The following is a 23,710-nucleotide window of genomic DNA, read 5'->3' as shown; positions in this document are numbered from 1 at the left end:
TCTTCTTCACCCCATCATGCATCGTCTCAGTCCCGCTCAAACATATTTGTTCTCCCTCGCGAACTGCAGCCCAGCAGCCCAATGGAACAACTTCGCCGAAACCACCGTCTTCTCCTCCTTCGAATACGCAACCAAGCGCTCATACAACTCGCTCAAAGGCACAACAACGCGCTGGATATACTCGCCCTCGTCGAGACTCTGCTCAGGCAGCTCCTCTTCCTCACCCAACTTGACCTCCACCATCGCAACCTGCATATTCGCGCTCGTCATACCCGGATCACTCGCCAGCGTGGGACTAACACTAACAACGCGGCCCTCATAGCCGGTCTCCTCCTTAAGCTCGCGCAGAGCCGCCTGCTCGGGCGTCTCCGCCGCATCAATCAGCCCCGCGGGCCACTCGACCGTGTACGCGTCGAGCGGGGGCCGGTACTGCAGGACGAGGAGGGTGGAGGCGGGCTTGCGCGGGTGCAGCAGAACATTGCCGATAGCGACGGCGTCGACGCCGGCGCTGCCGCGCGTGCGGCGGGACGCGACTTCCCAGACGCGCGGCGCGCCCGTTTGGTCTTCGTAGTGGATTTGCTCAAGGTGGATCCATTTCGAGGCGTCGTTGTTGAGGGGCGTGACGCGCGTGACGCGCGGGGTTTGGGTGGGCGCGGACATGGCGAGCGTACTGCGCTGCTGGGTGCGTGGGGACGGCGCTTGTCGTGGTTTTGCGAGTGGTGGGCGGGTGCGCGGGAAAAGCCGTCGCAGCATCAACTGGGGCGCGGGATGAATGGAACGCGATGGATGGTTTGCACTGCGATGCGATGCGATGCGACGAAGGTTGAGGTGTTTTTGAGTGACGCAACTCGCACGGTTCAGGCGGGCGGAAGGGCGGGGCTGCCCGCTCCGTTAGTCTTCCCGCGCTGCAACCTCACTTCTTCAACTTCTTGACGGGACGATGGGGTTGTGTAAGTAACGCTGGGGGATTGACCTTGTGTGAGTAGTTCTCGGTGTTTTCTACGTTGGCGGCTGCTTCGGCGGTTGCTGTTTGCTTGTTGTGGGCTGCAAGGCTTCTCGTCCCTGGTTCTGTTTACCTGAAGAGCTGCGTAAATGGTGATAAGAATGTCCCGAGGGCACGACGCGGGCTGGGTAGGCAAGGGGTGTTTTATGGGAAGTGAGGGTGAAAAGGGGGATGACGACAGGTCCTTGACCTAGCTGACCAGAATGAAGTCCACGAGAATGGAGCAAAAAGAGACCAGTGGCTGGCTATGCCTGCGTAGCTTATGCTGTGGAGAAGAGCTTTGGCAAGGATGGTGGGCATTTTAAGGTTAAAAACGGTATGCCCATCCTATCTAATACTTTCAGTAATTGTCTATGTACCTATACTCTACTGTACATCATAGACGATATGATTTAATAGCAGATGCATCCGATATGCTCAATCACCATATTTTCTCAGATGTTTACCGCCCTCTACCGAACTTAACACAGAAGTGGTGGGTTGCGTACAGTCACCGGATTCATTCACCAGTCACCATCTAAGTCAACTTTGCCATACTTGTGGCTTCCAGAAGAAGTTGAAAATAGAGTTTCCAACCCTATAGCATGGCTGTCTCTTTCTTATAGTTTATTTAACTCCCGCGATTCCACTCGTGCGGTCCTCTTCGAATCGGCAAATATTATACTGTCAGCATTTTGGAAAACCCTATTCATTTGTCTGGTTTGCGTGAGTTTGTTGGGGTCGCTTTGATTTTTATAGTATCTGTCGATCCATAAATATGTGTAGTTCAGATCCAGAGTTACTTTCATAGCGTCCTTGATAGACTTTCCAAGTGATACAGGCAGTGTGTTTGAAATGATATTTTCCACAGGGTTTTAGACACCGGCAGGTACGGATAAACCCTAGACATAGCTCAACGCCATGTATTCGGGGTTTTCAGCAGCAAGTCCGATCTCTCGAGTCTTGCAGTTGATAAGTTGAAGACCACTGACTGGTATTTTTCCTTTCGAATTGCAGGTGTCTTTATAGCTCTTCATGCAGCAACAGATCTTCTTTCTTAGGATACTCATATTGATAGCCGGAGGGTCCAAAGGCCGTCTTTCCCGAACTGGTAACTTGCGGAACTGGTACTTTCCTATAACCTTTAACTCCAGTTAGTTGCCGAAGATCTCCAGGATAAAACTTTTTACAGCGGCTTTGCGAATATGTATGTCCAGGTCAACAGGCAGTTGCACACATATAAACTCAATCCTATGGAGCTTTTGCGCGCAAAGGAAGAGATTGCAGAAGGGACATGCTTGTTCAGTCGTGGACAAGTCAATACAAAATGAAGGCTCTTCCATTGTGCTTGGATTGAGGTCGAGTTGTTCGAAAACCTGGTCCAGGTTGAGGTCCGCACATCATTGACAAAGATTTGCTCTATGTACGGCCTCGTTTGCGCTTTTGGAGAGATATCCTTTCCAGTCAAAGCGATCCTTGGGATCTACATAGCAAGGTTTTCCAAGAGGTTCTACTTTGATTTGTAGTATGTCGGAATAATCCTCGAAAGCGAGGCTCCTGGCCGGTTGTTCTACTAGGGAAGAAGGGCGATACGGCTTCGGGTTTGAGTTCAAACTCCGTAACTCTCGCATTCTGAGCATTTGAATTAGAGTATAGATCGTCAAGGAAGAGACATGACGCCTGTTTTGATCGTTTCTCATTGTAGAGGAACACCCCCATGTTTTTCTGCTCAGCCACAAGAGCTGGACTTGCCAAGGGTCTGGAATTTAGTTCTTGTTGTGATTGTTTAGATATTCGGTATCTGAAAAGAGCAGCGACGGTAAGGCATCACTTCTTTCCACAACAGTTTGTCGACGCAAGCGGCTTAGTCAGCTCAGCTGCCTTATCATCTTCGCAGCTACCATGACTTCTCTCTTCAACCACCTCACATCCAGTTCAGCCTTACTAGCCCGACGCTTCATCCCAAAAAAACGCCAACTCAACCGCAAACCGGACAGCAAGCTTTGTCAAAACCATCTTCACTCCCCCTTTATCATTTACAAGCGGTCACTCGGCGGAATGGCTTCAAATATCGCTACAGGCAATACAACCGGCCAAGACAATGACAATGATGAAAACCAACAGTCGGAACCAATCAATAAAAAGGTCCCAGCAAATGAGGAATTTTTTGAGTTTTACCGTCTAGAGTGGCATGCGTTACTTGGGAATTACATTCGCAAAGGGGCTGAAATAAGGTGGCCCGACAGACGCGTCCAAAACAAATTCTTCGCATGGACTTTGAGTACGGGTAAAGGTAGGGCAACTAAGAACCTTTACACAGTAGTTCCGCATCTGGCGTATGAGGGAGATCCGACACCTCACTTTGAAGAAAAATTTGCGGATTTCTGGAGACATATTTATTATCATTCTGTCTATACTCTACAAAGGAACGTTGCGGCCGTGTGGCCCGACCCGAACGAGTCTATCATGTTCTTCGCATGGCTTAGGGATAGGAATAACGGCAAGAAACTCTCATTAACGGTACCTATGTCTTCAGTGCAAGATGAAAGTCCGGAACAGCATCTCGAGGACGACGATTCGAAACGCTCTGGCCATGATTCGTCCATAGCTTCCACCGGTTCGGTACACACTTCAGACGAGACCAATGACGGCAGAACTGAAAGAAGCATGAGAGAAATGGCCAAGGTAGTTGCGGAAGAGCGGACGGACACTGACGAGTCTACCAATACCAACAAGCCTCCACCTGCAACTCCACCACGACCAGCTTCTCCGGAACGTGCTTCTCCTGCACCAGAACCCTCCACAACCACCCGGCAAAATGTTGAAGAGGGGAACGTGCGTCCGATCGAAAGGCTTGAGTACCAGTGCCAGTGGCATATGTGGAAGTACAACGTCCTGGATGCCGCCAACCAGAGGCATGAGTGACTACCTTTTAGGTAATGTAGTATATCCCAATCCCACCACCGACGCAGCGGGACATCATCAATGCGTCGAGACCGACGACCAGGCCAAGGCATGGCTGATCCGGCAGCTGAGCAACAGACTTCGGGGTCGAGTCATCACCCGCATCAGTGAAGACAACACGTCAGCCGACGTCTGGAACCTGCTGCACACGCTGTTAGAGCCGGACAACATGCTCTACGGCATGCGGCTGAAGATTGAGTACGACAACTGCGTGCGTTCCAACTATGACTCCGTCGAGGCCTTCACTGACGACCTGCTGCTCAAATGGCACTGCTGCGGTAACGCGCACTGGACAATTCAGGCTATGGACGTGGCTATCAAGCTGGTCATGGAGATGGAAGACGAGGTCCCGATATGGTGCAGGCAAGTTCGTCAAAGGTGGCAGGAAGCCTCGTTGACGCCTGAAGCCTTCGCCGAAGTCGGCATCTATGCTCTGGTTGACCAGGTCAACGAGGAGATTCGTTATATGAGTGTGTTGGCTCAGACGCGGACACTTCGCGTCAGCTCACCCACTAGCGATGTGACTGTCGAAGAGGCGTAGTCGATGTCTTTGGTTTTATCTTTCTTTCTGGACAATGTTCGTTGTACGCTTGCATTGACTTTTTTTCTTTCATTATTTCTCAACGACCTCCATTCTCAACATCAGTATAGGCGACCCTTCCAACTCTCACCAAATAAGCACGTAACCACAGGACCCTGCGGTTTTTTCGGTCCTTTTGTTAGAATCAGGGCATTCTATTCCAGCGATCGTTTTTGGGTGGAGAACCAGCGCAAGGGAGACTCGGCGGTATGGCGATGAGATTGGAAGAGTGGCTTTATTGTTTGTTCAGTAGCGCTCTCATTGTATGCCTACTGCATGGCATCCGGGCAACAAACAAGTAGTGGTGGATACACTGGCTATGAAAACATGCAAGGCACAATCCATAGCCAATCAAGAACTTTTACAGACTGCGTGAAGTGCCACGCCCATGTTATCATCATCATCATCATCATCATCATCATCATCATCCACATCCATTACCAAGAAGCAGCGGCAACAGCGATACAGACGTCGTAAGAAGATTCGAGAGACACCTAGCGGAGCTACACCAACCACCTAACCACCAATGAATGATCAAGCGCCGGCCCCCCTCCCCCGCACAATCGCCCTCGCCCGCTGCCGCTCCGCGCGATCCACAACCCACACGACGCCGCCCTGGGCGCCGAGCACGCCCTCCTGGGCCTCGCGCTCCACCTCGTCCCACTCCTCGTCCTCCATGCCCGCGACGAGGACCAGCTGCGTGCAGCGGGCAAACGCGTCGCGCAGCGCGTAGCGGCCGCCGAGGGCGACGGCCGCGCCCACGACGCCCGCGACGTCGCGCTCGAGGCGCACGGCGCCGAGTTCGCTGACGCGGCCGTAGCACGCCCAGATGCGCTTTTCGAGGGCGCGCGCGAGGTAGGCGACGCCGGCCGCGAGGAGGCGGTCGAAGTTGCGGGGCGTGAGGATGCGTTTGAGCGGGCGGGTGAGGGCGCCCCAGGCGCGTTCGAAGCGGCGGCGCACGGCGTCGTCGGCGGCGTTGGCGGCCTCGCCCGCGGGGTTGTCCGGCGCGTCGGCCGTCTCCAGCTGCGCGGCGTATTGCGCTAGGATGTCAGCTGGCAGCGCGTAGTCGATGTCGCGGAAGGCGTCGGCGAGGATGGGCCGGATGCGTGGTTTGAGGACTTGGTGGAAGGCGACGCTCGTGCCGTCGGCGATGAGTTCGGAGGTTTTGGCTTCGATGCCGTGTTCCATTGTCTTGAGGGCGTTGGCGACGAAGGTGGCGTCGTGCCCGAAGGGGAAGAGGTCGCTGAGCTGGTGGGCGGGGGGCGCGGGGGGAGCGGTGGTTGTGGGGGAGGCGACGGAGTTCGCGTCCGCGGGCGAGGTGCCTGCGTGCGAGGCGACGATGCGCTTGATGTAGTCGGTCGCGACGTCGAGGTTGTTGAGCAGCACCGTGAACGCTATGATTTTGTCTTCCGGGGGCAGCGCGCCCGCGATCGCGGCTTTGGGATACACGTCGTCGCGCATCTTGCGCTGGATCATGCCGACAAAGTCGGAGCCCAGCACGCGCCCAATGGTCGGCACCACGCTGGACACGACGCCGCGCTGCGACGTCGCCAGCGCGCGCTGCAGCACCTGGTTGACAATGTACATGACGTCGTCGACGGCGGAGGTCACGAACGGCGGGCTGGAGCCCAGCGGCTTGTTGGGGTTCAGCGTCAGGCCCGTCGGCGCCTCGTCCAGCTGGAAGGCCTTCTCCACCGACCGCCGGAAGAAGAACGTCGTCATGATGTTGAAGGGCTCGAGCAGCGACCCCGTCACCTTCTTCGCCAGGTTGCTGGTAGCCAGGAACTCGGGCATCGTGAGCGGAGGCTCTTCCTGCCCGGGCAGCAGCTCGGGTTCGAGGGGCTATACAAGGTTATGCGCGATGAGCGGGGGCAACTTTGCCAATTGGAAAAGAAGACTTACAGCGGTCTTGGAGGCGAGGAACCTGGTGTACAACGACCAGCGCCCAAGCATGACTGCAGTCTCGCCGAGCAGGCTGTCTACTTCTTTCATATCTACACCCTCGTCCTCGCTTGCTCGCGGCAAGCCATCACGCCTGGCCGGGGACGCCGAGCGCGGCGTCCCGCCAGGAGGAGCGGGGAGAAAGCTCTGGACAAGAAAGGAAAACGCATAGGATTTGATATCTGTCAACTTCCTGTCGATGTTCCGCTCATCCCGCCAGGTGTCGAGGATTATGCCTCCCTGGACATCCGCCTCCATCTGGAGACGCTCTATGACCTTGCCCATCTGCCCCGCGCCGTAGTGGCGCTCGACGAGCGGCTCGTGCCCACCCACAATCTGCGCAATGTGCTCAAACAGCTTCGTCAAGGCATTGGCGTAGAAGAAGCCGTCCTTGGCCTGCGCGCCGCCCGCCGGGTTGAGGTTCGCGCGAGCCCGCGACGACACGCCGTGACAGACGTAGCGGCCGTAGGCATCCAGGCCGACATCAGAGCGGCCGATCAGGGGAAACAGCTTGAAGAAGCGGGTGACGCCTCCGCCGTCGCCGTCCTTGGCGGCCTTTTCAAACTCGCGCAGGAATAGCCCGCACAGCGACTCGGCAGCGTTCTCCAGCGTCACGCGGGGCGGGTCGGGCACCTCGGCCGTGGGGACGTTTTCCTCGGCGAAGCTGCCGTTGACCACATCGGCGGGGATGGCCGACGCGCGGCTGAGGTAGCTGGCCGCCGTCTCCCAGTCCTGCGGCGCGCCCATCGAGCCCGTCACGCCCAGCACGCAGGCCTTGAGCTCGGCGACCTGCTCCACCACCTCGAGCGTCGCCTTGACGTTCGACTGCTCGTTGTCCAGGCGCTTGACCGCCGTCGAGATGCGATTGGCCGTCGCGGCGGCATCGGAGAGCATGCCATTGCTGATGGCGCGAGTGTTGACGACCTGCGAGCCCAGGTGGGCGCGCAGCAGGTCGAGGCGGCCGAGTTCGCGCGAGAGGCCCTCCTGCGAGGCGATGAGGGTGTTGAGGCGGGCGGTGACGGAGGCTTCTTGGCGGTTCAGGTGCTGGAGGGTGGCCTGGATGTCGGCGACGGAACTGGCCTTGTAGATGTCATGATTGGCTTGTTGGGCGGCGTGGCCATCGCGGGGGTGGAGCGCCGCCATGTGGTGAGGTGGATTGCAATCTGGCGAGTCGTCGAGGCGATGGGCGCTGCTGCAGAAGGTGGCAGGGAACGCGCGCGCAGGCAAGCTCAACGCCCAGTCGGTGCAGGCGCCCAAGGCTGGTACTGCGCTGACTTGACGCGTGCTTGTTGTCTGGCCTCTTTTTCCCTCTTGTACACTCTACTACTTACTTTTACTTGAAACTATTCTTCTCGTATCCGTTTTTGGGCGCCATTCTCGTCCCACCAGCCAGCTCCCGTGCCCGTCACCACCTTCGCTGCGCCACGCAGCCCAGCGCCCGCCAGCCAGCCGAGTAGCTGCTGGACACACTGTCTTCCCCCCCTCCCGTGCTCTCTCCTCCCTGAACAACACCTGCGATCGACTGTATAGACTTACTCTCCTCCTCCTCCCTCCAACCTCTCTCCTCCGCGGCCGTTCCATGCCGCCGCCACGGTTATACTAGAAACAAACAACCCGTTTCCCGCTCCGCTACTACATACTGCCTGTTTGCTACTTCATGTGTGCACGCCAGCCTTGCATCTCCACCGAGCCTCCGACCTAAAAGTACCTTATCCCCGCGGCTCACTTCGGAAGCGAACCGAACCCCCGAACCACCACACCACCCATGGACGTCGTCGGTGACGTCCTGCTGAGCAGCCATGCGCTGTACGCGCGCGCCGAGGAGAAGAGCAGCGGCCGGCCCACGTACTACAAGGTGGTGGGCATCATCCTGGCCATAACCAGCGGCCTGTTCATTGGCGTGTCGTTTGTGTTGAAGAAGAAGGGCCTGCTGCGGGCCAACGAAAAGTACAACGAAGCGGCGGGCGAGGGCTATGGATACTTGCGCAACTGGATGTGGTGGACGGGCATGACGCTCATGATCGTCGGCGAGATCTGCAACTTTGTCGCTTACGCCTTTGTCGACGCCATTCTGGTCACGCCCATGGGCGCGCTTTCGGTCGTCGTGACGGCCATTCTGTCCGCCATCTTCCTCAAGGAGCGCCTGAGCTTCGTGGGCAAGATTGGCTGCTTCAACTGTATCGTCGGCTCAGTGGTTATTGCCGTGAATGCGCCCGAGCAGTCGTCCGTCGCGACCATCCAGGACATGAAGAAGCTGGTCATTACCCCGGGCTTCCTCTCCTATGCCGGCGTCATTATCCTCGCCTGTCTTTTCGTCGCGCTCTGGGTTGCGCCGCGCTGGGGCAAGAAGACGATGATGGTCTATATCAGCATCTGCAGCATGATTGGCGGACTGAGCGTCGTCGCGACCCAGGGCCTGGGAGCCGCCATTGTTGCCCAGATCAGCGGTACTCCGCAGTTTAACCAGTGGTTTCTCTATGTCCTGCTCGTTTTTGTCGTTTCAACCCTACTAACGGAGATTATCTATCTCAACGTAAGTCATGGCGTCTGAATGAGATAAAACCACCACCTAACAAACTCGCAGAAAGCCCTCAACCTTTTTAATGCCGCCCTCGTCACGCCCACCTACTATGTCTTCTTCACCTCCGCCACCATTGTGACCTCGGCCATCCTCTTCCAAGGCTTCGCAGGCGGCGCAACCACCATCATCACCGTCGTAATGGGTTTCCTGCAGATCTGCTCGGGCGTCGTGCTCCTGCAACTTTCCAAGTCCGCAAAAGACGTGCCCGACTCGGCCGTCTTCAGCGGCGACCTCGACCAGGTCCGCACCGTCGCCGAGCAAGAAGAGCCCGAGTACGAGCCGCGCGCCGACACGCTGCGCGGCGGCGCCTCACTGCTGCGCTCCTTCAGCGCGGCCCGCCAGCGCCGCGAGGCCGCCGAGGTCAAGACCTTGCATTCCGAGTCGCTGGAGCCAATCGGGGAGAACGAGTCCGTCGAGTGGGATGGTCTACGCCGGAGACGGACAGTCCACGCGCCCGGCAACAGCGCCGGCTCCATCCAGCGCCGCAAGACGCTGCATCCGCCCTTGGGCATGTCGCATATGCCTTCGGACAGCGACAGCGACGCCGACAGCGCCGACGACGTGCACCCCGGGTTCTTTAGCCGGCTATCGCGGCGCCGCAAACGGAATCACGGGCACAGCAGCCTGCCACAGCATTCAAGCACGCACCCAGTACCGCTGGAGAGCATGGGCAGCAGCGGCGCGACCAAAGCCAGCGGTCCGCCGATTCTGCCACCAATCTTCGCGCACGACTTTGCAACGGACCCGAACGGCCCGCCCTCGGAGCACGTCTACGGCCTGCCGTCGGGGCTGCGCCTGCCCAACCGCGCCTCCTCCCCCGGCGAAGACACGACGTACCGGCCACCGCACCTGCAGTGGGCGGACCGCGCGGGCGCAGACAGCTCCGCCCCACCCACGCCGCCGCCGCACGCCTCGGGCGGGGCCTCCCTCGCCTCGCCGCCCCAGAAGCGCCAGTTCAGCTTCCAGAACGTGTTCCGGCGGCCGGACAGCACAGACGGGGCAGGGTCGACGCACTCGTCGATACGGCCGGGCACGGCGCGCAGCGCGCTGAGCTTCCACGGCGCGGGCGGCAGCGGCAAGAAGGGCGGCGCCGGCGGTGGCTCAGCAGCAGACAACACGGAGGAAGAGCGCATGGGCCTCGTCAAGGGCGATAGCTACCTCGGCCAGGAAGAGAGCGAGGAGCTGTATGACGGGCCCCCGAGCCCCCCGACCTACGACTCCTTCGACGAGGACGACGACTGGGAACTCACGGGCCGGCCGGCAGTGCAGCCCGCGAGCGCGATGGGCGGGCGCTCGTACCGCGATAGCGGCGGCAGCGGGGGCGGATATGGCGTTGCGGGCGGGTATGGCGGGTATAGGGACAGCGTGGGCAGTGGAGTTGGAGTTGGGAGTGCGAGCGGTGCCGGTGGGGGCCATAGTCGCGGCCATAGCCATAGCCGCAGCCTTACGGGTGGAGGACTGTTTGCTGCGCCTGGCGATGTGAGGATTCCGGGCGCGGCGCCGGGGGGCGGGTCCGCGCTTGCGTCGTCCGCTCAACAGGGGAGTTCGACGGGGGCGGGAGCAAGGGTCAGGCGCGCGAGTGACGACTCTGTGGACTCGTATGATGAGGCTGTTGGGGCGGGGAAGCTGTAGTTGTTTTCTTTCCTTTCCCTTGTGGTGGTGGGGGTTGTGGATGGGTGTTTTGGGTTGGTATGGTTCGTTTGGTTGTGTTCGTTTTGTTCGGTTGTTTGGGTAGGGTTGATGGGTAGGGAGGGTGAGTATCAAGGTCAAGGTCAAGGTCAAGGTCAACAAACGTCAACAACAAGCCAACAACAACAGCGAGCGAGCGAGCAAGCAAGAAGAAGTGCACAACCACACCAAACACACACACACAACCAAAGTCACGAAACGAAACGTCACGAAAAGCACAGGACAAGACACGATTCGACACGATTCGATACGACTACGATCTGTACGCATGTATGTATGTACGTATGCAGGCTACTATGTAGGCAGACTACGCATTTATGTAGACAAAGTACATTATACATACTCAACATACGCACGCAACACCATACATGCCACAAACCCACAAGCACACACGAAGCACACAGCTGGCGTGACGAAGCGGAACAGGACCCTCGGACGCAGCGGGAAGCCCGGAAGCTCGGTGTGCCGGCGATCGAGGTCCATGGTCGGAGTCGGGCTCGGAATACGGCTGGCCCGGATTGGAAGAGAGGCGGGGTGTTTGGTGTGGCTGCTGTGGCTGTGGCTGTGGTGGTGGTGGTGGTGGTGGTGGTGGAGTCATTGGGTTTGTGCTTGGGTTTGGGGTTTGATCATTCAGGAGGGAGAGGGAGAAAGAGATGTGTGCCCGAATATGTGTATCAAAACAACCTAACACACATACACACAAAACCTCACTCACTCACAAACAACACAACGTGCATTAGATAGACAAACGAATAAACAACGGCACGCACACACACACTGGAATGCAGTAGACCGCTGAGGAAGCAAACATACATGTGTAGGTATTTTTATAGCTCGCAATGCTCAACACACAACACACAACACACAAACAACCAAATAAACGACGCAGCAAAAGTGTCGTCTACGCTTTTACAGCTTAACGCCTTTAACTTACGTATACGACTAACACCTACGGCTAACGCCTCCGGCTCACGCCTTCGCCTTCGCCTTCTGCCGGCCGCCAATGCTCGTGTCGATGCTGCCCAGGGCCCACGCGGCCGTGAAGACAGTGAGCATGCCGAGGAAGATGGTCAGAGGCTTGCGGAAGGCCTCGGTCCAAGGGTAGTCGTACGTGATCTGCGAAAGACGAATCAGCGGGTGATGGCTCAGAGGAGATAACTAGGAGAGAAAACGCACAATCAGGTCGCGGCCGCGCCACTCGTCGACGACGTTCAGTGCCGTCAGCTTCAGCGTCGTGCGGCCCAGCGTGTCCATGAACGTCTTGTGCAGCGAGACCTCGTGCGCGACGACGGGCACGCTGGTCTCGAACCTGACGTTGGTGGCGCCCTCGGGCAGGATGACGCGCAGCTCGACGCGCTCGTACTCGACGCCCTCGGGCATGCGCGGGCCCTCGAGGAAGGGCACCTTGAGGGCGTAGCCGTCGCCCGTCTTGAGCTTGCGCAGGAAGCGGCTGAGCTCGGCGTCCCAGCCGACGCGGAAGTTGTACTTCCACCCGCCGAAGACGGGGTAGCGCGGCTTGAGCTCGAGGTGGGCCTCGCGCGCAGAGCTGCGGAACTTGCTCGTCGACACGTTGCCAATGTCGTCGGTGAAGTAGGGGTTTGCGGCGCCCGGGTGCAGCGGCACCTGCAGCTCCTTGAGCGCAGACGTCACCGGGTTCATGTACTGCGTTATCTGCCACTGCACGCGGCTGAACTGGTTCTTGAGCTGCGCGCCCTGGTTCGTCAGCCAGTACCGCTCCTCGGTCGCCAGGTTGCCGCCCCAGTGGCTGATCTCAATGTCGCGCTCCAGGCGCGTCGCGTGCGTCAGCGGCTTGGTGAACTCGTACCGCACCGCCACCGGCTCCTCGGCGCCGGCCGGCACCTCGTTGTACGGCCCGTACGTAAAGGTGCTGCCCTGCCGCGTCGGGTCCTCGGCCTGGTCCGCGTTGCTCGCCGGCAGCACCGTGTAGTCCGGCACGTCGGCGCTGGGGAACTTGAGCTTCGTCTTCTGCTTCAGCGTCGTGTAGGCCGACGGCGCGTAGGCACTGAAGGCGTACTGGACGTATTGCTTGTCGCGCTGCTCAATCGTCGCGGGCAGCGGCCTCAGGGCCGACAGGATGGTGTAGGAGATGCTGATGGTCAGTTGCGCCGAGGGCTTGAGCGGCTCCGGCAGGCGGATCAGGTAGAACTCGGTCGTGCTGGATGCGTGTCAGCTCTGAACGAGGACGCGCGGCACCGCGGCCAGACTTCAGTCGTGCGGGATGGAGCTGTGGCCTCCAATGGGGAGATGGCCATACCTCTCGGTGTCATACTCGACGACCTCGACCTTGAAAGGCGCCTTCTGCGCGTCCTTCTTGTCCCTGACCTCCAGGCCTCCGATGCGTGAAATCAAGCCCGACTCGAAGGGCAGGTAGTACTCAGACTGCGGAGCCTTGTCGACATTCTCAATGATGACATTGATTGTTTCCCGGGGATAGCTCTTCTCCAGGTTGACATTGCGGACGAGGTTGTTGTTGCGGAAGACCTGGGGAGGCTTGAAGTTGCTGGGGAGGATCTGCTTGGAGGAGAGGGCGTCGGAGCTGTTGTAGTGCTCGACGGCGGCGGCGGCGGGGGACAGGAGAGCTGCAACGCAGCTCAGGGCGAAGGCTAACGACCTCATCTCGACCGGACTTGTGGGAAATGCAGCATTGACGGGCGCGCTGGGTTGGTGGAAGTCGGGCGGCTTGGCGGCGGGAGATAGCTTAGTGTATGCTTCTGTGGTGGATGATGCGTCGTGTTCACTTGAGCTTGGACTTCCATGCTCCGTCCCTGCTCGGCGCCCGCCCCGCCCCGCGCCCCCAGCTCCCGCCCGCCAGATAATAAATAATTATTATACATACATACATAGTACTGCTTCAACCATTGCAACATGCTGGCTATGGCTTCTGCTCGGGCGGCCCTCAGGGCTCGCTCCCCCGTCTGCCGCCGGGCCTTCAGCCTGCCCGCTAAGCCGCAAACTTCAGCGCTCAGTCGCGTACTGGAGGTGTCGGAAGAGGTGCAGGAAGCTCTCTACGGCTCCAGGAAGAAGCCCGTCGTGGCGCTGGAGACGACCATCTACACGCACGGTGCGTCGGCCCGCCCTGCCCTCGCCGCCCCAGAGCTTCGCTCATCCTCGCAGGCTTCCCGTACCCCGACAATGTCGCCCTGGCCTCGCACCTCGAGAGCGTCGTGCGCACCATGGGCGGCGTCCCCGCCACCATTGCCATCTTGGACGGCGTGGCACGTGTCGGCATGGACCCTGAGGAGCTGATCCGCATTGCCGCCTCGGCCGGCAAAGAGGGCACGCTGAAGATCTCGCGCCGCGATCTGGCGTACGCGTGTGGCCTGGTATTGTAATCCATTGGATGCGGACATGGCTGCTAGAAAGGCTGACGCGTGACAGCGCCTCACCGGTGCCGACAACGCCAAATTCACCGGCGGCACCACCATCGCCGGCACCATGATCCTGGCCCACCTCGCCGGCATCAAGGTCTTTGCTACCGGCGGCCTCGGTGGCGTCCACCGCGGTGCCGAGTCCACCATGGACATTTCGGCGGATCTTACCGAGCTTGGTAGGACGCCTGTTGCTGTCATCAGTAGCGGTTGCAAGAGCTTTTTGGACATTCCTCGCACCCTGGAGTACCTCGAGACCCAGGGCGTCCCCGTGACTACTTTTGCCGACGGGAGGAATGGACGGGTGGACTTCCCCGGCTTCTGGTCGCGGGAGAGCGGGAGCCCCAGTCCGCAGGTCCTGCAGGACGAGAAGCAGGCAGCTGCTATGATCTGTAAGTTTAAAGTTATGGGTTTCTTTCCGATCGAGTGGAATCTCAATTATCATATTAAATCTTCTCCAAATGAGCACCTGGTGGCTATGTTTCTAATACTCCGCAGATGCCCAAAACGCCTTCCCGCTGGCCACCGGCCTGCTGATGGCCAACCCGATCCCGACGTCCGCCAGCATCCCCAAATCGGAAATCGACACGATCATCAAGGACGCCGTCGAAGAAGCCAACGTGCTCGGCATCACGGGCGCCAAGAACACGCCCTTCATCCTGGCCAAGATCAAGGAGCTCACCGGCGGCAAGAGCGTCACGGCCAACCGCGCCCTCATCTCGTCCAACGTCGCCCGCGGCACCAACGTCGCCAAGGAGCTGCTGGCCCTCGAGGAGTCGCTGAAGGGGGAGTCTAAGCCGAGCAAGTCCATGTGAGAGGCTCACCGGCTATACTGCCCGGATCTGGATGATCATGTATACGGAGCTGATGGCGCGCCTGTCGATAGCAATATACCCGTAGATTCCTCGGCCGTGTCATCGTCGTCGTCGTCGTCGTCGTCTGCAGCAGCAGTCTCTGAAGCACCTCCCACCACCAAAACCACTGACGCCAAGCCCCCGCAAGCAGAGACACCCGCAGCACAAGAAAACGTCGACGTCGTCGTGGCCGGCGCCCTCGCCATCGACTTCGCCTGCAACTACGTCCCACCTCCCAACGCCGCGCCCAACACGCCCGTGGCGCTCTCCCCCAAACCCCACACGTCGAACCGGGCCTCGATCACGCAGACCCTCGGCGGCGTGGCGCACAACATCGCGCTCGCGGCGCGGCTCTCCGGCAGCGGCGTGCGGCTGGCCAGCGCCATCGGCGACGACGCCATGGGCCGCGTCGCGCTGGACCTGCTGCAGCGGGACTCCAAACTCGACGCGGGCAGCGTCGTGGTGCGCCCCGGCGCCCACACCGGCCAGTACGTCGCGGTCAACGACGCGCGGCGGGACCTCGCGCTCGGGCTGGCAGATATGGACATCATACAGGACACGCCCGCGCCTGCAGCTGGACAGGACATCGGCAGCGCGTTCAACGCCGACCTCGCGGCGCTGCGGCCCGCCTGGCTCGTCGCGGACGCGAACTGGAGCCCCGCTACGCTGCGGGCATGGCTGCGCGCGGGGCGGGCCGCGGGTGCGCGCACGCTGTTCGAGCCCGTCAGCGGCGTGAAGGCGGCGCGGCTGTTCGAGGGCCTTTCCGCTAAGCCCCAAGACCAGCACGACGTCCTGTACCCGCGCCCGCTCGCCGACCTCGCCACCCCCAACGCCCTCGAGCTCGCTGCCATGTGGGCCGCGGCGCGCGAGCGCGACCTCTTCGCCTCGCCCGCCTACTGGGCTCTCACGAACGCGTACAACCTGCCGCAAGGCGGCGCGAGCGCGCTCCTGGCGCAGGCGACGTCGGCGCAGCTGGTCGCGCAGGGCGTGCCGCAGCAGGCGCTGCAGCTGCTGCCGCTGGTGCCGTGTCTGGCCGTGACGCTGGGGGCGGAGGGCGTGCTGGTGGCGCGGATGGTGGGCGTCGAGGACGGGGACGGGCTGCGAAGTCCGCACGTGCTCTCCCGCTCGGGGTTCACGCGGGAGGATGTAAGTGCCGGCAAGGCGCCCGTCGGGGGCGTGTATTTGCGCCTGCTGAGGCCCGAGATGGTGCTCAGTGGGGAGGAGGTGGTGAGCGTGAATGGCGCGGGGGACACGTTTGCTGGGGTGTTGGTTTCGGCGTTGGCGAGGGGGGTGGGGCTGGAGGAGGGTGTGAGGGTGGCGATGGGGGCGGCGGCGCTGACGTTGAGGAGTGTGAGGGCTGTGGGGGAGGGTGTGGGTGAGTTGGGGTTGGGGCTGGGTAAAAGGTAGGTGCGTGGTGTGTAGGAGGTAAGTAGTGCTTGTATACACTTATAAAAACGTACATAGTATCACGCAACCTCTTGCCTCCAAGCTCAGCACGCTCTTCCCAACGACAAGCGCAAGCTTGCCCTTGACAGGAACAAGACTGGTAGCAGCCTTCGCGCAGCAGCATTCCAAAGGGGGCTGTCCGCCCCGCGCCTCCTACAACAAGCAAAACCCGCCCACTCACAGTAACATATGTACCCGACCAGTCACAGCGATGCACGTGCTCCGCAAGGACTCTAGATGGCGCACACTAGGGCGTGATTGTGGTGGAGGGCGCCATTGCGCGGGCGTGGTGAGCGTCAGCACAACCACCTCGCCGCGCCACGCAAGCACGCGCGTCTATTAAGTTTGTGGCGGCTCCATAGGACGGCGATGTAATAGTTAGGTCAGGTTTGACCCCGCCTGTTTGTCCATCGTGTTCGCCGATTTGCCTTTGTCTGTATAGCAAATATGTAGGTAGACATAGGGGAGATGGTGGAGGATGGGACGGGCGTGATTCTAGAAGGTGGCTTGTTGCTATGATATGCTGTATATGTGGCTTGAGAGAAGGGGAGGGGGGCTTTTGTTTGCGGTTTTTTTTTTTTGGTGCGGTTGTGGTGGTGCTTGGTTGGTTGAGGATGGTGGTGGTGGTGAAACGGCCGGGTAGCGGGGGCGTGGGAGCTGGGTAGCTTAGTGGTGATGTTTGTTGGTTGGGCCTTCAATGTGTCCATTGGAAGAAGCCACTAGGAGACAGAGAAAGTGCTGCTGTGCTTTGGCGATTTAATAGCATTGCTGGAAGATGTACATACGCATCCAGCATTCGTTTGCCTGCCTAGCTTGCCGGTGCATGCGGTACATGCACCTAGACGAACTTAACCCCCCTTCCTCTCCTCCCACACCGGCTCCCCCTCCTCATCAAACTCCGCCCACTTAAAAAATCCGCACCCATCCCCCTCCCGCCCAGCCGAATATCCCGCATGGCACATCCACATATAACGGCCCCTCGTCGCCCTCTTCCTCTGCACACAGCGCAGCACAGCCGCAACGCCGCAAGCGCAGCGCGGCGTGAACCTCGGATGCAGACTGGGCTTGTAGTGGCGATACGTGACATTGATGCGCTTGCGGCCAGCGAGCGGGTGCGGATCGATGGCCGCGGCCGGCGCAATGCTGTGTTTCCACTCCTCCTGCATGCCCGCGTGCATCACCAGCAGCGAGTTGTGCGGCAGGTGGATTGCGATCTGGCCCTCTGCGTCGGCGCGCGCGGTTGCGTCGCCGCCGCCGCCGCCGCCGCCGCCGCCGCCGTCCTCCTCGTCTCGGGCTACGATTTTGCGGACTCGGAACTCACGCGCGACGCCTAGACTGAGGCTCCCGATTACGGCGCGCGGGCCTAGGTAGGTCATCTGGTCCGAGTGGTAGCCGACGCTCTCGGCGCCGCCGTCGTAGCAGTTGACGAAGGAGGCGTTGGGCGTCCATTCGCGGGCGGACTGGTATTTCAGTCGCTCGCCGCCTTGGAAGTGCTCGATTCGCCGGAGTATCTCGCTATTGACGGTGTCTTGCACTTTGCGTGATACTTTTGCCATTTCGGGCAGTGTGCGCCGGACGTCTTCAACGTGACTGCCGTTGTACACGTACTCGGTCTTTTGCTGCTCGGCTTCGTCCCAGCTGTCGACGTAGAAGCACATCGTGTGTGGGCTCTGGACGACGTTGTCGAAGAGCTTGAAGCTCTGGCGGCCGAAGGTGGGGACTTCGTTGAGAAGTTCACGGAGCAGTGCGTCGGCCTCTTCGGAGGGGAGGAAGTTGTGAATGATGGAGCATGGGGTATGTTTTTCCACGTCTTCTGGAGAGTATAAATGCAGTGTTTTGCCTTTCTGGGTTATCCGTGGTGGTTTGGTCTGAGATTGCTCGCTTTCTTTGCGCGGGAGAGTGTATGAAGTAAAAGAAGACTGATATCTTACCGCAGCTAGCTTTTTTTGAGGACGCTTTGAGCTCTGTTCTTTTTTGAGCCAGTCCGAGGCTCTTTCCACAGAGCCATCGAAAGCTAGTAAAGCTTCAAGCAGACATGGGTGGTCAAGCTCGGGATGTAGCGATGCCAGCACGGCGAGCTTGAAGTCGGTCGATTCATCGTCGTCGACTACCAGTGGCGCGGAAATGATGTTTCGGTCGACATCCGACGGCGATGATCTGCGTCTCTTCTTAGATACAAAGGCGTCCATGCATGTAGATGCTTGGATGGTCAGAGGCAGGCCGATGTCGTCAACCTCGGCAGGGAAACTGACTCGCGGCAGCCGGCGTCAAACACCCTCGCGGCGGTGCAACCCCACCACGAACAGCTCCCGATGAGCTTACCAGCGGTGCCTGGTCGCGTCGACATGAGCACTTGGGTTCTCTCCAGCTTCGCCTTGAACATCGTCCTCGCCGGCCCGCGTCGCCCATGAAATAAGCTGCCCAAGACCCTCCATCTCGTCATTGCCGACCTCCGACCACCGCCCAGCCACCACCATGCTCGAATTCCGCACCCAGGGCTACAATGGCTACAGTGTCAAGTACTCGCCCTTCTTCGACTCGCGCATCGCCGTCGCCGCGTCCGCAAACTTTGGCCTCGTCGGAAATGGCAGGCTGTACATCCTCGGGCTGACGCCCAACGGCATCGTCGCCGAGAAATGGTCAAGCGCACCGTGCCTTGCGATCGAACGACCGCTTACCGAAGTCTGAGAGTGCAGGTTCGACACGCAAGACTCCCTCTTCGACACGGCCTGGTCCGAGGCGCACGAGAACCAGATCCTCACGGCGTCGGGCGACGGCAGCATCAAGCTGTTTGACATCACCCTCTCCGAATTCCCCATCCAAGCCTGGTCCGAACATGCGCGCGAAGTCTTCTCCGTACACTGGAATCTCGTAGCCAAAGACACGTTCCTGTCCTCGTCGTGGGACGGCACGATCAAGATCTGGAATCCCAACTCAGCCTCCTCCATCGCGACGCTGCCCACACACTCGTGCACCTACAGCGCGCAGTTCAGCCCGCATGCGCCCAGCATCCTCAGCGCAGTCAGCTCCGACAGCCACCTGCGAATCTTCGACCTCCGTACCCCCGCCTCAGCCAGCAACCACCTGACGCTCAGCATCCCGATCCACAGCCCGCCGAAGTCGCGCGTCGGCACGCCAGCGATACCGGCCGGAGGCGCACCGCCCAGTGAAGCCCTCACGCACGACTGGAACAAGTACCGCAATGGCGTTATCGCGACCGCCGGTGTGGACCGCACCATCCGCTCCTTTGACATTCGCGCCCCAGGCGCTGGTCCCATGGCCGTGCTTCCGGGCCACGAGTACGCCGTGCGCCGCATCACCTGGAGCCCGCACCTGTCAGACGTGCTGCTAAGCGCGAGCTACGACATGACGTGCCGCGTATGGACAGACGGCAGTGCCATGGGCACCGGCCAGGAGACAGTGGCAAACGACCCTCTGGTGTTTGGCGGTGGCAAGGAAATGGGCCGCATGGGGAGGCACACCGAGTTCGTGACGGGCGTGGATTGGTGTCTTTTCGGTGCTGAGGGCTGGTGTGCAAGCTGCGGGTGGGACGAGCGGTTGTTGGTCTGGGACGTTAGGGCGATTATGGGGCCTTAATGCTGCGGTAGTCATGATGTATTACGCGGCGCTATGGCCTGTTGTACAGCAGTGTCTAACGAGTATGATAGGAAGACTTCTTGGTGTGCCAAGACTTATACCTTAGAGCCACTATGAGATATGACCGAATTCGTTTTCTCAAAATGCAGTGATTGTGAGCCGCTGTACGAAGTAAGCCAAAACAGCAATGAGGTTGAAGTCAGCAAGATATGTCAGAGACGTATGTACCTCTCCCCTCCAAAGAAATCTACCATCAGCCCTAATTAGAGCAGCAAAGCACAGCTATTTTCTTCTAAATGCCAACACCTCAACCATCCCACACCCACCCTCTCCTCCGATGCGCCTCCTTAACAAACTCGACCGCCTTCGCAAACACCTCATCCCTCTCCCTCCTCCCCTCCCTCCCCAGCAAAAACCCCGGCACTACAAACCCAGTCAGCCAACCCCTCTCACACACCACCACACAAGCAACATAAAAGCAAAAAACAAAAATCACCTACCCTCAAGCCAGCCATGCGCCCTCTCCTCGCCCACCAGCACCTCCACCCGTCTCCCCTCCTCCGCATTCGCCTTCCCCTCCCCCCTCACCCTCTCCACAAAAGCAACCTGCTCCGCAGCCAACACATCCCCGCCCGCAACCACGACCATCAACTCCCGTGGCAAGGCCTCCGCCCTCGCCAACCCCGGCCGCAACGCCGCCGCCCCGTCCCCCGGCGCCGCATACGCGCGCATCAGCGGGTCTAACAGCCAGCAAAGCGCCCACTGCGCCCACGACCCTCTCCCTTCCCCCCGGCGCCAGGGCGGCGCGACCAGGTCCAGCGGCGGATAGAACGCCACCACAGCGGCAGGGCGCGCGGGCGCGTCCACCACTGATGCCGCAGCAAGCGCGAGACATCCCCCCGCAGAGAAGCCGTCCAGAGTCACGAGGCCGGCGTCCACGTCCGCGCCTAGGAGGCGGGGCAGCGCGGCCAGCGCGTCAAGCACGTCGTGGTGGGCTGCTGGGAAGGGGTGGCGTGGGGAGAGGCGGTAGGAGGGCGCTATGACGGTTGCGCCCGTGTGCGTTGCTACGCGGGTGCAGTGCGTGGTGTTTAGTTCTGGGAGGCCGGTGAGGAAGGCGCCGGCGTGGAGGGAGATGTGGAGGGGGGGTTTGGGGTTGGTTTTTGGGTGGTTGTTGGTGTTGGGGCTGTGGTTAGGGGGGTGGAAGACGAGTGCGCGCAGGGTGTGCGTGCTGCGTGTGGGGATGTAGATGGTGCTGTAGGTGGGGTGGGAGGTGGTGTGGGGGAGGAGGGCCAGGAGGGTGAGGATGAGGAGGGAGGGTTGGAGGAGGAGGAGGCGGATGCGGATGGTGAGGGGGAGGGAGAGGGTGGGGGAGAGGGCGGTTAGGGTGGGTTGGATGAGGGCTTGGAGGAGGGCGGCGGTGGTCATTGTGTAATGATTTTATAAGATAAAGAGAATGAGAGAAATTGAGAGGTACTGATGATGAAAAAGCTCCGTGCGGGTTTGAAACTGGATTCAGGTATTTTTTTTGTGCAAACGAGACGTTTATTTTCAATGGCAATATGAGAAGAAAGTATAGTGGCCTAGCAGCCTCCGGGTCGCTGTAATGCGCACCGTACTAAGACATGATGCCTCGTGGAGTCGTGCCTCGAGATCCGAAAAGCGGAGGTAATGGTGGCGATCTGCAGGGGCGGGACAAAACTCATCCTCAACGCTTCTGAAACCATCCCTCCTCACGAAACCCCCCCACTCCACGCATTCCCCGTCACCACGCCAGCAATGGCGAGCGACGAAGAGACGCAAGCGCACATTGAGCGCATCTGGGCGGGCGTCAAGCCCAAGAGCGCCATCTACGGCTTCCTGCTGTCCGACATCACGATCACGCACGCGTCCAAGGGCCTGGTGCGAGCGCGGCTGCCGCTGACACAGAACCACGTCAACTCCAAGGGCGGGCTGCACGGCTCCGTCAGCGCGACGCTGGTCGACTGGGTCGGCGGGCTGGCCATCTCGTCGTGGGACCTCCGCGAGAAAAACGGCGTCTCGACCGACATCCACGTCACGTACGTGTCCTCGGCCAAGGAAGGCGACGTGATCGAGGTCGAGGGCAGGGCCAACAAGGTCGGTGGCACGCTGGCCTTTACCAGCGTGGTCATCAGTAAGGTGGTCGACGGCGCAGCTGGCCCTGTCGTTGCGACCGGGAACCACACCAAGTTTGTCAAGGTGTGAGTGCTTGAGCACGGCCTCGGCAGGCACTGATGTTGCAGCTTTCTGGAGCACGGTTCCTCCGGTTTCTACTCAGTAGATCGCGAGGAAGTTCTGTTATTCCCCCGCAGCCAGATCTTATAGACCTGCGCAACCGCCTTCTTCTTTGAGTCTGGCATGGTGTCATTTCTTTTGAATGCCTGGACTTCACTCGGACGGCGAATATTGTATTCCAGCCCCTCTGTTCCATAGCTTTAGAAGCCAGACTCTGGCCCTTGGGCATTGAGCGTCTGGCAATTATGGAGGGGTAAATATAGACAGTTTAAATCAAACTTATAGCATTTGCGATAACTTTTTGGTGCCGACTCCATCTCTCGTGAACATGTCCTGATTTTTTGTCCCCCCTTGGGTATATGTCGATCTGCACCCTTTGCCTCAGTCTGGAGATCTGGGCCTTTGCGGTCCCCTTCAATCAGACTGAGAGCCTCTGCGGCCACCCCACCCAGACACCCCCCATCTCATGGGCCAGGTCCGCGGCGGTCATTCCTGACGCGTCCCTCAGGGTCCTGATGTCGGCCTTGCCCGTTTGATCTCCCCTCATGATTCCCAGGGCCTCGGCTTCCTGGAAGACTTGGGCAGGGAACTCCGAGAGGTCGAGATTCGAGGCCAGCAGGAGGAGCAGCCAGGCGGCTTCGCGACTGGCACCGGCAACGGCAGCGTGCAGACCCGATTGCATGTCGCCGATCGGATCCTGATATCTGAGGACATCGATCTCACGGCGCTCGTGCATGTGCTGGTCGTGTTCGTGTTCGTCGTCGTCGTCGTCATCTTCATCTTCATCATCATCATCATCCTGGAGCATGGCGACCACAGCACCGACATCGCCCTCGCGGCAGAACTCGAGGAATGCCCGGCATTTGCGCTCCTCCGGGTTGGCTTTGAGGTAGCCCTCCTCGCTGAGCAGCGGCAAGATGTCGACGTTCTCCTGCTGGCCGCCCTCGTTGTTGATGTGGCAGAGGACCTGCTGGCCGCCGTCGGGGGCGACGGAGCAGAGGTTGGCAGAGCAGTTGGAGCATTCGGGGACGGTGTAGGCGTCCAGGAGGCACTGCCTGGGCCACAGTTAGCAAGGCGGTGGAAATTGGCGAGGCTGGCTGGCACGGAAAAAAAAAAAACAGGGAATGTACGTACCAGTGAAAATGGCAGCCGCAATTCAGATGCACGTCGTCCGGGACCGTTTTTGGCGCGGCGGCGCTGCTTGAGCTCCCTCCTATGCAGACATCGTGCTCGTCGTCCGACTCGTCCAGCTCGAGCAGCAGCGGGTTCTGGCAGGCGACGCAGGCACTCATGACGGACAGTGGTGTGGGCGCCGTTTCACGCCTTGCCGCTCTGAAATTTTGGACCAGCCCGCAGTCGTCATGCCCGGGATCCCTGCCGCAAGATCGCCCGCCCCCAGCAGATCAGCGTCAGCATACCCCGTAGGAACGTACA

At 59.8% G+C, this 23,710-nt stretch overlaps 11 protein-coding genes across 11 annotated transcripts; 5 read left to right on the top strand and 6 right to left on the bottom strand.

The window, feature by feature from the left end:
* Positions 1–36: 36 nt before the first annotated feature.
* K452DRAFT_304364 (uncharacterized protein) lies at positions 37–660 on the bottom strand (the record flags this gene model as incomplete). Its single annotated transcript, XM_033542812.1, has 1 exon — positions 37–660. One exon carries the CDS (start codon positions 658–660, stop codon positions 37–39), a length of 624 nt encoding a protein of 207 aa, XP_033403262.1.
* Positions 661–2,922: 2,262 nt separating this feature from the next.
* Positions 2,923–4,358, top strand: K452DRAFT_8863 (uncharacterized protein). Its single transcript, XM_033547275.1, has 3 exons — positions 2,923–3,275; positions 3,519–3,918; positions 4,025–4,358. Exons 1-2 carry the CDS (start codon positions 3,041–3,043, stop codon positions 3,905–3,907), a joined length of 624 nt encoding a protein of 207 aa, XP_033403261.1. The 5' UTR covers positions 2,923–3,040; the 3' UTR covers positions 3,908–3,918; positions 4,025–4,358.
* A 417-nt stretch (positions 4,359–4,775) lies between these two features.
* On the bottom strand, positions 4,776–7,745 carry K452DRAFT_241102 (uncharacterized protein). The gene is made up of 2 exons (XM_033537810.1): positions 6,429–7,745; positions 4,776–6,368 (listed from the first exon to the last, which is right to left on the bottom strand). Exons 1-2 carry the CDS (start codon positions 7,608–7,610, stop codon positions 5,061–5,063), a joined length of 2,490 nt encoding a protein of 829 aa, XP_033403260.1. The 5' UTR covers positions 7,611–7,745; the 3' UTR covers positions 4,776–5,060.
* Positions 7,746–8,232: 487 nt separating this feature from the next.
* On the top strand, positions 8,233–10,680 carry K452DRAFT_304361 (uncharacterized protein; the record flags this gene model as incomplete). The annotated part of the gene is made up of 2 exons (XM_033542811.1): positions 8,233–9,000; positions 9,052–10,680. 2 exons carry the CDS (start codon positions 8,233–8,235, stop codon positions 10,678–10,680), a joined length of 2,397 nt encoding a protein of 798 aa, XP_033403259.1.
* A 788-nt stretch (positions 10,681–11,468) lies between these two features.
* K452DRAFT_241098 (uncharacterized protein) lies at positions 11,469–13,472 on the bottom strand. Its single transcript, XM_033537809.1, has 3 exons — positions 13,013–13,472; positions 11,914–12,913; positions 11,469–11,853 (listed from the first exon to the last, which is right to left on the bottom strand). Exons 1-3 carry the CDS (start codon positions 13,372–13,374, stop codon positions 11,707–11,709), a joined length of 1,509 nt encoding a protein of 502 aa, XP_033403258.1. The 5' UTR covers positions 13,375–13,472; the 3' UTR covers positions 11,469–11,706.
* A 160-nt stretch (positions 13,473–13,632) lies between these two features.
* Positions 13,633–16,387, top strand: K452DRAFT_348218 (uncharacterized protein; the record flags this gene model as incomplete). Its single annotated transcript, XM_033545528.1, has 5 exons — positions 13,633–13,819; positions 13,873–14,081; positions 14,137–14,518; positions 14,625–14,937; positions 15,013–16,387. 5 exons carry the CDS (start codon positions 13,633–13,635, stop codon positions 16,385–16,387), a joined length of 2,466 nt encoding a protein of 821 aa, XP_033403257.1.
* A 590-nt stretch (positions 16,388–16,977) lies between these two features.
* On the bottom strand, positions 16,978–18,861 carry K452DRAFT_314673 (uncharacterized protein; the record flags this gene model as incomplete). Its single annotated transcript, XM_033543779.1, has 2 exons — positions 16,978–18,673; positions 18,749–18,861. 2 exons carry the CDS (start codon positions 18,859–18,861, stop codon positions 17,275–17,277), a joined length of 1,512 nt encoding a protein of 503 aa, XP_033403256.1. The 3' UTR covers positions 16,978–17,274.
* K452DRAFT_262116 (uncharacterized protein) lies at positions 18,750–20,151 on the top strand. Its single transcript, XM_033538599.1, has 2 exons — positions 18,750–19,065; positions 19,123–20,151. The coding sequence occupies exons 1-2, from the start codon at positions 18,902–18,904 to the stop codon at positions 20,021–20,023; spliced, it is 1,065 nt and encodes a 354-aa protein (XP_033403255.1). The 5' UTR covers positions 18,750–18,901; the 3' UTR covers positions 20,024–20,151.
* Positions 20,152–20,330: 179 nt separating this feature from the next.
* On the bottom strand, positions 20,331–21,448 carry K452DRAFT_293942 (uncharacterized protein; the record flags this gene model as incomplete). Its single annotated transcript, XM_033541641.1, has 2 exons — positions 20,331–20,446; positions 20,524–21,448. The coding sequence occupies 2 exons, from the start codon at positions 21,446–21,448 to the stop codon at positions 20,331–20,333; spliced, it is 1,041 nt and encodes a 346-aa protein (XP_033403254.1).
* Positions 21,449–21,799: 351 nt separating this feature from the next.
* Positions 21,800–22,246, top strand: K452DRAFT_217750 (uncharacterized protein; the record flags this gene model as incomplete). Its single annotated transcript, XM_033536311.1, has 1 exon — positions 21,800–22,246. One exon carries the CDS (start codon positions 21,800–21,802, stop codon positions 22,244–22,246), a length of 447 nt encoding a protein of 148 aa, XP_033403253.1.
* A 448-nt stretch (positions 22,247–22,694) lies between these two features.
* K452DRAFT_262114 (uncharacterized protein) lies at positions 22,695–23,568 on the bottom strand (the record flags this gene model as incomplete). Its single annotated transcript, XM_033538598.1, has 2 exons — positions 22,695–23,327; positions 23,407–23,568. The coding sequence occupies 2 exons, from the start codon at positions 23,566–23,568 to the stop codon at positions 22,695–22,697; spliced, it is 795 nt and encodes a 264-aa protein (XP_033403252.1).
* Positions 23,569–23,710: the final 142 nt, after the last annotated feature.

Source organism: Aplosporella prunicola (assembly GCF_010093885.1).
Source record: "Aplosporella prunicola CBS 121167 unplaced genomic scaffold K452scaffold_1, whole genome shotgun sequence".
NCBI classification, from domain to species: Eukaryota; Fungi; Ascomycota; class Dothideomycetes; order Botryosphaeriales; family Aplosporellaceae; genus Aplosporella; species Aplosporella prunicola.
This window is presented reverse-complemented; position numbering and strand designations above follow the sequence as displayed.